Source organism: Lonchura striata, chromosome 2 (assembly GCF_050655825.1).
Source record: "Lonchura striata isolate lonStrDom1 chromosome 2, ASM5065582v1, whole genome shotgun sequence".
Classification (NCBI taxonomy): Eukaryota; Metazoa; Chordata; class Aves; order Passeriformes; family Estrildidae; genus Lonchura; species Lonchura striata.
The window spans coordinates 2,350,495-2,366,177 of NC_140704.1; the positions used below are offsets into that span (position 1 = coordinate 2,350,495).

The 15,683-nt window shown below is 49.7% G+C and overlaps 1 protein-coding gene across 2 annotated transcripts in view; it reads left to right on the plus strand.

Moving 5' to 3' along the window:
- Nucleotides 1–15,683, plus strand: part of WNT3A (Wnt family member 3A) — a 106,405-nt gene that overhangs the window by 77,325 nt on the left and 13,397 nt on the right. For both annotated transcript variants that reach the window (XM_085562162.1, XM_077781356.2), the window contains exon 3: nt 13,807–14,072. In XM_085562162.1, coding sequence (XP_085418288.1) covers nt 13,807–14,072 — 266 coding nt within the window. The remainder of the gene's footprint in view (nt 1–13,806; nt 14,073–15,683) is intronic.

Genomic DNA, 15,683 nt, shown 5'->3' on the forward strand with positions numbered 1-15,683 from the left:
TCAGCCTTGCAGGGACCCTGCTTCCTCCCAGCCCCAGTGAGGAAGTGGGGCACAAATGCAGAAGGGGAACCCTGTGTGTCTCCTTCTCCCTCCTCCCACCCCACCCCACTCCAAATCTCTGTGGCTGCATCTCACCTGTGCGTGGGAGACTTCATCTATCGAGGGCTCAGCACTGGGGGAGCTTCTCCACACCTTCAAGTGAGTGGGGAGTGTTTTGAGCCCTCGAAGCCTTGCTGGAGGTGATGTTTGGGGCTGGGAGTGTGGCAGGTTTGGGGTGAATGGGCAGCTGGTGGTTCAAGCCAGGGCGTTGCTTGTACCCCAGGTGCTGCTGAGCTCCGGGTGACCCTCAGGGGCTGCACATCTCTGCAGCCCGGGGCTGAGAGGATGTGAAAAGCAGCAAAGTGTAGCCTCAAACCAGGGGAAAATCCAATTGTTTCCAAGCACTAAGCTCAGGTCTCAAGCAGAGCAGAACCTCTGGAGATAACGCTGTGTGTGTGTGTAAAACGGCCTCGCCGAATCCCCCAGCTTTAGCCGGGCTTTGAAAAAGATCTGGGTGGTGATTCAAAATCCAGGTTATGACCTGTGACCTTTGGATGAGAAATTGTTGCCATTTAGGATGTGTTAGGAGGTCCATCCTTTTCATCAAATGCGTGTTTCTTCTTGCTGCGGGAGGCAATCACACCGGTATATCATTAACTCGCAGAAAAGGAGGCTGTAAAAGAAGTTGATGGGGGACCTTAGCCCACACCCTGCTGGGGTCTGCTCGGAGCACAATATCCCAGCGACCATGAGATTAAGCTAAAGAGAAAAGTGAAAATGCTTTTCACGATTCACACGCCCTTTAGATTGTTTTATTAAACCATTTGAATAGGGATTTCCCTTTCGGCCGACAACGGGGCCCGGCCAATGCATAGTTCTAGGTTGCTATGACTTAGTTGGTGCTGGCTAATCACAAGTGAGGGCAAATTTCATATAAAATATCTCGGGCCATTGTCAACCTAATGCGGCGTGACAGTGGCAGCACAAAGGGGGATTCATTCACCCCAGCAGGTAATAAGGACGATTTGCCATACCAACCAGGCAGTCTCGAGGGGGGCTGTCAAATACGATCAGAGCAGCGAAATGGAGCCTCACATTCCATTCTCAGGTGGGCGAAGGCGATCCTTTTGTTCAGCCATGCTGCTTCTGATAACAGAATACAATTATATTCTTTTTTTTCTTTTTTTTTTTTTGCTTCACTGTATCTGACTGACCGTTGGGGCTGTTTGGCATAGCAGTTTTTGGGGCTTGCCTTCTTTTTCTTGCATTTTTTTTTTTTTTTTTCTCGAGGTCAGGAGGGACCCCAATGATCATTTAACCTGGAAGGCACCCAGGAGAATTTCACCCCAGTCCTTCCTCGCTCCTTTTCCGCCTTCCCCTTCCATTAAGGACCCTGTCCTGCCACAACGAGCACCCTGTATCTCTGCTAATCACCCCCGACTGGCACACAGCTTCCTTTTGTCTCCCAGGGATGTTGGGGAGACTCGGGGTAATTCAGGATAGATGGAGAGGACCGTGCTGCTCCAGGACATGGAATATTCAGAAGGCATTGATGGGATGGCGGGAGGGGGGGATCAGGGTGTTTCACACATGACCAAGCCAACAGAAAGGCAGATAAAACATTAGGCAGGGGTAGGCAGGGAGACATACACGGTAATGATGAGATCAGCAGGGAGATAGGGTGATAGAGAGAGAGATAAGGGGGTGTTTGCTTTGCAGGCATCAGACTCTGGTTACTGATACCAGGCCGTCCTGCTGATTTGCCTGTCTTGGGGGTCTGGTTACCTGTGAGATCACCTGGGGTTGTTTTGACAGTCGCTAATTAACGAGAGCATCCCAGCCTCCAACCCACCCTGGGCTCGGAGGGCAGCAGGGAGCACTGGCCCTGCTGCCAGGACACAAGGCTTGCAGGCTGCCCTGGCACTGGGCAAGCTGGCTCTACCTGCTCCAGGTACAGCCTGAAAGGTTTGGAAGTGCGAGAGAGGTTTGGAAGTGCGAGAGAGGTTTGGAAGTGCGAGAGAGGTTTGGAAGTACGAGAAAATTTGCAAGTGAAATAAAGGTTTGGAGGTTTGAACAACATGCTGGAGGTTGCAGCTCTGTTGTGCAACGAGAACCAAGAGCAACTAACAGGGAGAAAGTGAAAAGGAAAAGAATGAGGAAAGACCCCATCATTGAGATGTTTTGGGGAAACTTGGCCTTTGGGATTTTACAAGCTGCGCTAATCCAACCTCCTTCAATCCAACATTCCCTCTTATCTGTATCGCCTTCATGTTCCCTGGCAGGAATTGCCCATTTAATAATTTCCCTCCAATGAGCTGAATCACAGCTAATCTGATCAAATGTCTTTTTAGGGCCTTTCATCTTCCCAGGGATGTGTTGACACTAGCACAGCTGGTTCAGAGGAAACAAGAACTCAATCAGAACTCCGTTCAAAACACAGATGGGACCCAAACCTAACCTTTCCTTTAAGATATGCAAAAGTGTGGTTAACTTCTTGTTATTATGCATTTGCATAAGTCTTTGCATTTAGGGGCCTGATTTTTAAGTGGTTAAAAAAGCCAGGCAAAGCTTGGAGCTGGATTTTGATGAGAAACTGTGCAGAATCAGCTGGGCAAGGAGCTGACAGGGCTCTCTGTGAAGAAGGCACCAGGCTGTGGTGTCACACAGAGCTATGGGGCAGCTCCTGGTTGGCATCACCTGCTGTGCTGTGCCTGCTGCACTTCTCCCAGAGCTGCAGCTGCTCTTGGAGCCACCCTCATCCCATTCCAGGGAAAGCCTCGGTTACCTGCAGCTCCCAAGGACTGCTGTTCTGGCAGAGTGGGCTTCCCTAGGTTTGGGGATAAACCCACGTGGGAATGCTGCTGAGGAGGAGGGGACGTGACACAAGGCAATGGCACCAGGAGCTTGGGTGTCACTGGGGAGTGACTCCAGATCATTCAGGCCAGTCTGCAGAGCTGTGTGGAGACTGGAGCTGTGGATTCCCACCTCTGGAAATGGTCAGGGCTGGGCTGGATGGGCCCTGGGCTAGTGGAAGGTGTCCCTGCCCATGGCAGGGGGTTGGAATGAGATGATCTTAAGGTCCCTTCCCATCCAGACTGCTCTGTGATTCTATAATTCTCTGATTCCAGTCTTACAAAGAGATCTTTGAGGAATGCAATTAGTGATCCTTCTGCATCCAAGGGATCCCAGGCAGCCATTTAGGCTCTGCTCCTGTTCAAAGGCTCCCAAGTAACCAAGGTCTTCAGGATAAGATTGAAGGGGATTTATATAAATCTCTGGGCACGTCTTGGTGCAGCGCAGAGCTGTTCTGGAACATCCTGGAGCTGCTGCCAAGATCTGTAACCAGATGAATGCTGGTTAGAAAGTCTTCATGTCATGGAATAATGGAATAGTTTGGGTTGGAAGATGCCAGAGCTCACCCTAGGTCGTGGGTGGCTCCGTGGGGTGGAAAACTTTCTCCTCCAACCTGTGCTTCCAAAGAAAACTCAGCAGTCTCTGTTGTTCAGTCTCAAGGTTGTTTATTGCAAGTTATCTAAAAGATTTTCTCCTCGGGCTGCTGTGGTTTGCTCAGAGCTCAGGCAGAGGCACACACACACCCTGACATCCTCTCTGACCCCGACTGCTTCTTCTCTCCCCGCCAGGGCTGCTGCTGTCTTTTATATGGGACATTACGTGTTACATGTTTGCAGTTTTTCCCAATGCCTATTACCTATATTAAATGGTGATTTTCTACTCTAAACCAATCCGTGAGTGCCAACATCACCAAGAACATGGAGGTGAGGAAGGAGAAAGAGGGAGGACAGGGCAGGCCCAGATCCCAAATCCATGTTAAAACTTCTGACCCCCATGTACAAAACCAAAACCCTCCTGTACAGCACTCAAAAATTCTTCCTTTTACTCTGTGACTACTTCTACTATAATATCTAAATTTTGTGACTTCTTGTTCTTCCTGCAAGGTTAGTAAATCGTTCCATGGTTCAAACCCAAAATCACAGCTGTTTGCAGCTGCCTGCCAGGGTCTCAAATGCTTCTGACCAGGGCCTGGGACATCCAAAAATGTCTGAGGGACATTTTGAGTTCTCAGATCAAGGGACATTACAAGATCCTCTAGTCCCACCCCGTTGCAATGGGGTGACAGAACTCAGCCCAGAGGGAGCTCGAGGTGCTGAGGTTCTTCTGGAAGGCTCCATGGATAACCAGTGATCCCAGCACCAGCATCACTCATGGGGCAATAAGGCACCATGCAGCACTGGCTGAGGAGAACACTCCTGTCTTTTCCCCTCCCCTGTGGAATGCTGCAGGCTGCAATGGTGCCCAAAGCTCAGGCTGGCGAGTGCAAGATGAGCTTTCCGCCCATTGCTTTGCAGATGGGGAAACTGAGGCAGAATGTTGGAGTCACCTGTGTCCAGAGAGGCCCTTTTGCAGCACATGCATCCCACTGGGGGAGGCAGTGACCAGGCTCTGATCTTCTCAAAGCGTCCGGAGGCTCCTCAGGGTAGCCACGAGGGTTCCCTGGCTGATGCTGCTGTGGTTGAGCTGAAAATCAGGGTCAGGGCACTTCACAGAATCACAGAGTAACGAGGTTGGAAGAGACCTCTAAAATCATCAAGTCCAACCTGTGCCCTAACATCACAACCAGAGTACAGCACCAAGTGCCAAGTCCAGTCTTTTTTTAAACATATCCACAGATGGTGATTCCACCACCTCCCTAGGAAGACAATTCCAGTATTTTATTATTATTTCAGTGAAAATTTTTTCCTAATATCCAACCTAAACCTTCCCTGACTTAGCTTGAGAAACCACTTGGTGGTTTTGGCTTGGGAGTGACACCAAGGAAAGAAGCAACAGCTTTAAAGATCTCAGAATCCTGGGATCTCTTCCTTAAGCTTTGACTGAGGGAAGTATTTTCCAACACAAGCAGGGTGAACACTGCTCACGCTGCAGAATTTGGGCATGTGCTCTGTGGAATGAGTCTCCCTCCCACCAGGAATCCTGACTCCTTTTAGAGTCCTTGTGCTGAGCACATCCAAGGCCACAGCTTCCATCCCAATGGGTGGAAAGCAAACAGCAAGTGTGAGAAAAGTGAGAAAAAGCCTCTTTTAAAGAGTAAAGGGGTAATTGAGGAGGTGCCAGGTCTGAGGTGCTGCAGATGGTGAGGATGGGTCAAGGGAAATGGGAATTCTGGAAGCAGGGACCTCTCCAGAGGACAGCTGAGGGAAGCTGGAGGCTGAGCCAGACTTATGCAAACCATTTCAGTTGCTTTATCTGAGATGGGATGAGCTTCTCTTGCTACAATTGAGAGGAATGTGGGGAAGCTGAAGCTCACCTCTCTCCGAGGCTGCCAGTGCCAATATTTGGTTTCCAACGTTCCCAGTGTTTTCCCCTTGAGCACTGTCAGGGTCCCATTAGCCATGGCATGACACCCCTGTGATCCTCCTCCTCCTCCTCCTCCTCCTCCCCTGCGATGGGAACGAAGCTTGTTCCCCTCCAGCATTTGGGCACAGCATGTGGATAGATTTGTCAGTCAGCCTGTGCCAAGGAGTTCCCTGTTCTCTGCTTTCCCCTGGTGCTGGGCCAATATTTAATAGTTCTGATTGGCAAATGATTTTCTGCTTGGTGATCATTCAAAAAAAAAAAAAAAAAAAAGGCTTTTAACATTTTTTTTCTTCACTCCTTTCCCTGGGGAGAAGTACGTCCTGTGAAAATGTGAACCTTCATTTCTTAGCATGGTTTAGGTTGGAAGAAACCTTTAAAGTTCATCTAGTCCAACTCCCCTGCAGTGAGCAGAGACACCTCAGCAAGAGAACGGCTTGCTGAAAGCCCCACTTAATTTCTCCTTGGCTCTTCCAGGGATGGGGCACTCACCACCTCTTTGGACACCTTGTTCCAGTGCTTCACCACCCTCATCATAAAAAAGTTACTTTCTTATGTCTGGATCCACATCTTTTTAGCTTAAAACCATTGCCCCTATTTTAGTTAGCAGGCCCTGCTGAGAAGTCTCTCGCCAGTTCTCTCCCAAGCCCCCAGAGAGCATCGTGGGGTGGGGAACATCATCCCCATATCCTGAACTCTCAGGTTTTGCCTTTCAGGGATCTGCTGCTCAGGGATCTGCTGATCTGCTGCAAGTTCAGCAGAGCCCAGCTGTGCTGAGGGACTGGAGTATCCTCTGCTGGAATCTGGGGCAGGCTGGGCTGCACTGCTGCTCCTGCACGTGGATTTCAGGGCAATGCCGTTTGTGTTGGTACAAACCAGCAGCGATGCCTCCGTGTGCTTTTGCAAATCCTGGGAGCTCTGACTCACCAGTCCCTTTGGATTTCACTCCTGCTGCTCAGAATTCAGCAGTGCCTGCAAGGCTGTCAGAGCCTAAAAAACTCCTTCTCCCAGGGGCCAGCAGCTACTGAACAGCCGAGTAGGCTCGTTCGGCATTCATCTTTTCTGGGGTTCTTTTCCATCCAAGGTGATGCAGTGTGAGCTTTCATTCCAAGCCTTCTGGTTTATGGAGAAGTTTCTGGGTGACCCTCCCCACAGGGAATGGCAAGGCTCTTCTCCCACATCCAGGGAAGTGGGTGGATTCAGAGAGAGTATGCCGAGAGCAGCTGGGTGGGGATCTTCCTGCTGCAGTCAAAACCCAAACTCACCTCACCTCAGTCAACGGCTGGGCTTCCAGAGCTCTTCACAAATTCCTCACCACCTTTTTCCATCGGGCAACGCCTTCCAATGCCTGGGATGCCAAAGGTGCAGGAAGGACCACAGGAACCAGGGAAAATGAGCTAGTGCTGCTCCTAATACCAGAAACACCAGGTTGTTCCCAGCTTTATTTCCAGTTTCTTAGTTCTTAGGGTTTATTTAGTTTATTTAGTCAGGTTTTGTCCCTTTGAATGCAAAGTCAGTATAGTGTCAACTGTTGTGCAAATCTCAACTGACAGCTGTGGGCTTACACCCCCTTGAGCCAAGGAGGGAATTGAAACCCTTTCTCACACTCCCTCGTGTACCTAGGGAATCCGCCCCATCAGAACATGATGGAAAGCCTTGGCACCTTCCACCCCTCAGAGATGGGTGTCCCACAAAGCTGGCACTAGAGGTACCTTTCTGTGGAACTTTAGCTTTGAAAAATGAAGCTCAGAGGAGCCAGCACGACTCCTCCCCACAGTCCTGCTAAACAGATAAACTATTTCCTTTATTCCGCTCATTTTTTTAGCAAAATGCCTCTCCCAAAGGCACTCCAGAGGTCTGTGGTGTCAGAAATTCAGGGCTCACAGCCATACGTTTCCAATGTCATTCCAATCATGGAACAGGAAGAGGATCCTCTCCTCAAGAGCAGACATGACTGGGAATTACTTTCTTCATTGTCTGGGACATTTCTGTTCTTTTCCATGTTGTTCATACATTATCCAGCCCAAAAAAGGGCGCTGCTTCACTTCCAAGACTCTGTTTCACAAAGGAAAGATTTAGGGTTTCAGGAATGGGGACAACAGGGCTCAGTGTTGCAGTATAGATGTGATAGAAAGGGCTTTTCAGAGCAAAAGAAACCATTATATTCATCCTACTGCATCACCACAATCCATCTTGCCACATATGTGGGATACCTACGTGACCTGGGGTTAATCATTCAGGGAAAATAAGTCACTGTCTGGGCAGAAGAACACACGAGAGCAGTTTCCACATATCGGACAGCTGAGATATTTATGCAGTTATTCATTTGCCTTCCTCATCCCACAGTCTGAGAACCCTCTGCTCAGCTCCAGTCCCTACAATTCTGAAGACATCACGGAATTTATCATTGCAGGCTCCTGGGGAGATAAGCAGGATTGTCCTCGGGTGTACAGATAAGGAAGCAAGAGCACAGAGCCACTAAAGGATTTGCCCAGAGTCACATAAAAAAGCCCTGTCACAGCAGGAAAGCAAATCTTGGGTCACCTCATCCTCAGGCCTCTGGATTATCAAAATCAAACTACTCAGCCAAGTGTTTTTGCATCTCAGGATGGGTTTGGTGCTGGGACAAGTGGTCAGAGAGGTTTTGCACAGGATGTTCGGGGGATGTTCAGTTTCTCCAGTTGCAGTCTGGGCTTCTTAGGAAATGCTTTCCAGGAGGGACCAGTGACTTGGAGACTTCTGCTTTAGGGGACGCCTTAAAGGCCCTCTGTAAGTCACTTTTTCGCTGATATTCAGTCCCCCCAGGATGGAGAGGGAATTGTGGAGAAGCACCTGGGCTTTGCCGGGAAGCTCAGGAGCAGGCAGGAATTAATGGAGCCGAAGCCAGAGCTTTGGTGACCAAAAAAAAAAGCGCTTAAAATGCTCTGAAATCAACATCCCCGTGAGATACCGGTCCCTGCTAACCTCCTCCTGCCGGGTGACTTTCCAGAAGCTCTCTTCAAGCCCTCACCAGCTGCTGCCTCCTGCTACCAGAACCACCCAGAGAGGGCACGGGGCGACCCGACAAATACGCGGCCGCTTTCCTGCTATCATCGCTAAATCTCTCGCATTTTTATATGGCACCTTAATAACCCCTCATTTCCATTACAAGTGCATGCTTTCCTTCTGCTTATCTCCATCTCCATGCGCTCCTTCTCCATTCCTGCGGCCGCACCGCCTCCGGCTGGGAGCCGGGGAGGTTTTTTGGAGGTTTCGGGGGTTTTTGGGAGCCCGGCAGGGTGGTGAGGGCAGGACAGTCCCATGGCTCAGGAGGTGGCAGGACGTGACTCAGGGGATGGCACCGCTCCATCTGCGTCAATGCTGAACCCGCTGCCTTAACTTAGGGCTAGGAGATGTTAAACCCAGTGCCCTAATTCCGTGGAGTCATTAAGAGATCGGGCTGCGACTTTCTCAAGAGACAAAACTCCTCACCTCAGTGCCCCGGGGCCAGATCTCGGCTCCTTGGCCCTGCCTGCCTGCATTCCCCAGGTACTTACTATCAGATACAAGGCGATTTGCTTCCTGTTGTGCTCTCTGAAGTGGTGGCTGCATTTCAAAAGCAGGGGAGTGATTACAAGTCCTTCCCGGGCTGTAAAAGGCACCGAGCCCTTTCTGGGAAGGGAAAAGTTCGCTGTAATTGGTGCTTCTTACGGCAAATCCCATCAATGCCCTCCTGGCTTTCAGCAAGGGCTAAAAACCGTGGGGAGTTTAGGTGATGGATCTGAGCTTTAGGGTTTGGTGTCTACAGCCCAAACTGTCTGTCTGGAACTGCTTGTTCGGCTGTGGCCAAGTCCTGGCAAACAGGAATGCTCCAGGCTGTGCTGCCTGAAGCTCCCTGGGCTTTGAGCTCTGCACCTGGACAGAATCATTGGGTTGTAGAATCCTTAAGGTTGGAAAAGACCAGCAAAGGTCACTGAGCCCAAACATGAGCCCAGCACTGCCACATCCACTGGTATCCCAAGTGCCAAATCCTTCTAAATCCCTCCAGGTGACTCCACCACTGCCCTGGGCAGCCGTGCCTGACAACCCTTTCAGTGAAGAAATTTTCCCTAATAGCCAACCCAAACATCCAAAATTTCCCTAATATCCAATCCTCGACACAACTTGAGGCCGTTCCCTCTCCTCCTGTCCTTGTTCCCTGGAGCAGAGCCCGACTCCCCCCGGCTGTCCCCTCCTGTCAGGAGCTGTGCAGAGCCACAAGGTCCCCCCTGATCCCCCTTTTCTCCAGGCTGAGCCGCTTTCCAGCTCTCTCAGCCCCTCTTGGTGCTCCAGACCCTTCCCAGCTCCATTCCCTTCCCTGGACATGCTCCCACCCCTCAATGTCCTTCTCCTATTGAGGAGAATGCACAGGGAAACGCCTCTGAGCTGATGGCTCCTGCTGAATCCAAGCTGGGATCTACAAGCTGTGGACTCCCAAGGCGACGCCACCCCTTCATACCCACACAGGAGAGGTTTTCCTGCACAAACACCACGGCTGTAGACATTTTCTTTTTGGTCCAAGCTTGGCAAGGCACAAGGGGTCTCCCCGAGGTTTGGAAACATCAGTTCAGCACCTACAGCTCCTTCCCAATAAGCCAAAGGCCTGGATCTGATCTCTCTCCTGAGCGGAGGGTGATGCCCAAGAGATGAGAGCTGACCTAACCAAGGAATGTGCTTTGGGAAAGGACAGCATCCTTGTCCCTAAACTGGAGATAGCTGGATTTGATGGATGGACCTCAGGAATTATCTGTATGGTGGTACCCTAGGAGGTGCAGTGGTGTTCCTTGGGGGTTGGGGCTGGCACTGCTTGCTGGTGCCATGGGCAGGGGGATGATCCAGGGCACCCTCAGGAGTTTGCTGGTGCCACCAGGCTGAGAGATGCAGGCAGATTCTGGAGGAAAGGGATGCATCCAGAGGCAGGCTGGAGATGTGGGTCTGTGCAAACCTCATGAGGCTCAGCAGGGCCAAGTGCTGGAAAACCCCAGCTCTACAGAGACAGGGCAACTGAGAGGTGCTTCATAAGATTTTATTCCATTATCAGTCTCAGTGAAGGGTGAGACATAAGAGATGAAAAACTCAATGCCATTCCATCAGAAGCCACCCTGTTTCCTGATTACAACACCTTAAAATGTTTTTCAGCCTATTAGCTTTTGCCACACTATGCTGCTAATACCTCTAACACCAATCACCTATTATTTTACCCCACATGGTCTTGCTAGAATGCATCTTTCACAGTTCTGATTCTCCAAAATATCTGGTCTTTTTGCAAGGCTGTTGTTTGAAACTTGTTTTTAGTTCAGTCTCTCTCTCAGCAATGCCATCTCTATTCCATGGGCTCCTAAGTCAGCACACCTTATCTCAGAGTCTGCACACAGATGTACAAGACTGAGTGAGCTCTCAGTCAGACTTTGAGAATCCTTTACAAATCCAGTTCTCACAGTCCTGCACAAGGGCCAGGCCAATCCCAATCCCAAACACAGGCTGGGTGGAGAATGGGGTGGAAGCAGCCCTGAGAAGAAAGAGTGGGAATGCTGGAACCACATAACCTTGAAGGATCTTCCAACCCAACCATTCTGTGATTTTATGGAAAGGTTTCAGGATGGGCACACTGGGAGGATGTGGGAGGTGTGTCAGCCTTTCTCAGACACTGCACCTTCCACCTCCCTACAGATTATAACAGCATCCACCCCACCACCTCACCTCACTGCTTTTGTGAGGAGCCTTTCATTCTTCAGAGACTCCAGGGCTGCTCAGAAATGTTCTTGGAGACCTCATATGAAGCACTCTACCCTCAAAATTTGGTTTCTGGATCCCACCTGGACTTAGGCAAGCGCAAGAGGCAGAATCCCCAGTCCAGTTTGAACGGGACTCTCCTGTTCATGCTCTAAGCTGAGCTTTCACAGTCAAGAACTGCATGGTCATCATTTGCAGGATGCTGGCATCCTCCAGGCTGGACAGATGCTGAACAAGGGCTTTTCAAAATCACACTGGCAACCTGAGGGTTCCTGCATTTTTTTTTTTTTGGTTGTAGCCCTCGGTGACTTAATAACCTCCCCAAGTGCCCTGGCAAACACGTTCCAGGACATTGCTCATCCCTTCAGCCTGTAAGTTCATGCACCTTATGGGATTTGCATATTGTTGTATTTGGTGGCCCTCCCAAAGCAAAGCTTGGGTTCTTGCTTAAGCCCAAAATCCAGCCTGGACTGCTCCACAGTTGTGATTGCTCCCCGAAACCATGTTGGCTTTTTGGCTTGGTGCAATAAACTCTCTTCATATTAGTAAAGCCCGGAAGCATCTGGAAGGCAAAGATTAAGCCAAAATGCCCAGGGAAAGCTCAGATCAGCAAAATATGGTGCAGGGAAGGTTTGAGTGGTTTTTGAGCAGTCAGCTGATGCAAAGCTCAGTAGAAGCTTTGGTGAAGTTGCATCAACTGAAAATGTGACCTTGTGACTTTATGGATCCATTAAATTTCAATGTCCCAGTGGAATAATCTGAAAAGTGTCAGGAAGAACACAATTTCTAGGATATCTGGTCTACAAGTACAAGGTGGGTGGGCAATAATAGAGGTTAAGGGAATTATCAGAATCATTGTGCCTGCTTAGGATTGCCCCAAGGGTTTGAGAACAGCCCTGTTCATGGTAAAAATCCCATTTTAATGCAGCCAAAAAGCAGTGGTGTTTTCTGAGGTGTGGTGTTGAACTGCAGGGTCATTTCTTGTGAGTGAAGAAATCAAAACTGCGAGGAGAAAGGGAAATAAAAATTGATACCATGGGGTATTCCCCACTCGCAAAGCAGTTTGAAAAGTTTGGTTTTCATTTTGGCACAGTGTGGAAAAAGCACTGGCATCCAGTTAAGCCTTCCCTGCTCCCCTTCCCTGCCCAGCTCTCCCTGGGATGGAAGGCTATGAGGGAAGCTCTCCACAAAGATTAAAACTCCTCAGTCCTCAGCCATGACATCTTCTGGCTGATCCCACCCTCCAGCCCGAGGCAGTGGGCACAGAGGAAAGCTCATTTACAGTCCCCTTGGCAGGGACCTTGATTAGGCAAGGGAGGAAAACTTGGGGCAGGTGCAAGGTGCACCTTGAGTGCTGTCACCCATTGAGAGGCACAGCCTCGGGGAGAAAGGGATGGAGGGAGGGGACAGTGTTTGGTTTATATCCTGAGGATTAAGGATGTGACCATCCTGGCATTTTCCTGCCTTCCAGCCACCAGCACCTCTCCCTGTCAAGGAAGAGGAGCTTTACCTGGTGCTGGTCCCTCCACCGGGTAAAGCATGAGGCTGTTGTTAAGTGTAAACCTGCATTTTTTATGTTTTCTGGAACATAACCCAAATTCTGAAGCGAAGCTCGGGGTCTGGCTCTGTGGTGCATGGACTGCACAGTACCACACAGAATATTCCACGTGCCCCCTGAAATTCTGGTTTGCACAGCTGCCTGTGGTGCCATGGCCCTATCCAAAGACCTGAGGATGACCCCAGTCAGAACTTTTTGGCTGACCTCAGTGGCCTCGAATCAAGCCTGGTCCTGTCTGCACAGGAGCTCCTTTCCTAGTGAAACATCTTTGGAGTAGGTCCAAGACAGACCACAGGGAAGAGGAGGATTTCCTGGCCTTCTGCCATGCCCTCCAGAGGAGATGTTCACAGGACTGACCAAACCCATCCTTCACTGGCCCCTTGTTGCAGCATTTCTGAGAGAGAGAGGGCATGATTTATGTTTGGAATGAGATTTGAGCTACTCCAGTCCGAGCCTCAGATTTGGGTCTTGCGAGGCCTCCAAGCCTCTGACGCAGTTAGAAATTAAGAGTTTGTGGCGCAGTTAGAAATTAAGAGTTTGTGGCGCAGTTAGAAATTAAGAGTTTGTGACGCAGTTAGAAATTAAGAGTTTGTGGTGCCGTTAGAAATTGAGAGTTTGTGGCGCAGTTGGAAATTTAAGAGTTGGTGGCGCAGTTAGAAATTAAGAGTTTGTGGTGCCGTTAGAAATTGAGAGTTTGTGGTGCCGTTAGAAATTGAGAGTTTGTGGCGCAGTTGGAAATTTAAGAGTTGGTGGCACAGTTAGAAATTAAGAGTTTGTGGCGCAGTTAGAAATTGCATTAAGGTGTGATGGGGAGCACTGGGCTGTCTGGAGGTGAAGTAGCACAGGTTTATAGTGTAAGGTTTAGGCCACCTTAAGACAAAGATAAACAATGTTAGCTTGCCAATCAGAGTGCCTTTGTGAATTGTAAACTATGTAGAAGTGTAAATAAACTGCCATTTCTCTCGAATAAACGGAGAACGTTGCATTAACCATATTGGCTGGATGTGCGTTCTGTCCACCCAGCTCCCCCGATTTATTGAGGTCCCTGCCTTCTGCCCCTCCTCACTGCCTTCTCTCTCTCGCAGCCACCAGGGAGTCGGCCTTCGTCCACGCCATCGCCTCGGCCGGCGTGGCTTTCGCCGTCACCAGATCCTGCGCCGAGGGCTCGGCCACCATCTGCGGGTGTGACACGCGCCACAAGGGCTCTCCTGGGGAGGGCTGGAAGTGGGGGGGCTGCAGCGAGGACGTGGAGTTCGGGAGCATGGTGTCCCGGGAGTTCGCCGACGCGCGGGAGAACCGGCCGGACGCGCGCTCGGCCATGAACAGGCACAACAACGAGGCTGGAAGGACCGTAAGGACATTTCAGTTTCTCCTTTCCTGTTGTTCTTTTCTTACCTGATAGGATGAACGGTGGGAGGGAATTGAGGGGGCTCAAAAGATCTAAATTTATGTCAAAAAATGGTAATACCTGTCCTATGGTAGTTCTGGCTCGACATGCCTTGTCTGAGAAAGCTCCACATCAATGCACCACACAGATGTAAACGCCTGCCTTGGAATCAGCTGCCCAGGTCTCTTTTATAGAGGATGGATCAAGGCAGGTGTAGGATGGGATTTCATCCCATCTTATGAGTATATCTACCCCCAGAAATTGTGGATGCCTCATTCCTGGAAGTGTCCAAGGCCAGGTTGGACAGGGCTAGTGGAAGCTGTCCCTGCCCATTCCAGGGTGGTTGGAACTGCATAATTTTTAAGGTCCCTTCTAACCCAAAACGTTCTGTGATTCCACTATTAGAGTTGCTAACTCAGTTAATAATGTCCTAATTGTGCCTGTTCCCTTCCATTGAGTGTGGGGCACCTGAAATTTGAGTGCAATTGTCCATTTCCCTTCTCTGCAGCCTTGAGGGAGGAGAAGAGCAGCAGAGCTTTTCCCGCAACCCATCTTCTCAACCCTGTTCTATTTCCCAGGAAATACTTAAACAAAATTAGAGGCAATGTAACTGGTGCCTCCTGATTAAACTTGAATCATGCCCTGAAGCTGTTTTTACTTCAAACAATCCTGGAACAAAACATGTTGGGGAAAAGAAAGCAAAAAATCCACCTTACACAAAATTAATCTTTTCCCTAGGTGGAATAATCCCAAAAGGGGGATATTCCTGGCTTTTTCATCTCAAGAATAGTCCATAAATCTAGAAGAATGCAATTTGTGGGAAACAATTTGTAGAACTGAGCCACAAAGCCCTTTCTAACAGAGATTATGCCACAGCTTCTCTGAGATAACAGGTTAATGTGGTCTTGTCCCCTCAGCAGAAGGTCTTGCCCATATCCAGGAGGACATTTGTGCACTGAGCTGTAGCAAAGCCACCACAGTTGCTGTGCTGGGACACATCCTCAGGCAGGCTGAGGTTTCTTGAGAGCTCCTGAAGTGGATAATGTGAATTCCCAGTGGTATTATCCCACCTCACACCACAGCAGAGCTGCTGGAATACAACTTTTGAAAGGGAAATACCACCAGAAACCAAAATTGTCTGTGATGGAGACGACCACAAGCAATAATGTGGTTTCCTCCAGCTCTGGCCTAAATTATCCCAGGTACCCCCAGGGATGGGGCAGTGCTGGTGGCAGTTACTGGGATATGTGGTGGGAAAAAGAGGATTGGAGAGAAGCTGTGTAGAGTGGAAAGGAGGGATTTCTTTTAAAGTGAGAATCCTTGGAAAAAAACGAGCAAACATCCCTGAGATCACAGGCCTGCAGAGGTCTTTTTTTCTCTAAGTCTTGTTCCTTGACTCTGAGTTCTTCTAGATGTTTTACAGGTGTCAGAGGTTAGCAGATGTCACACCATGACCTGAAATCCCAGGGTTTTAGAAAGCACTGGTGTTTTCCATGCTCACCATGCCACCACCCATGGGACAGCTGTTCCAGGCCTCCATACTCAAGTGCTCCCAGCTAAACCTGAGCCATGGGC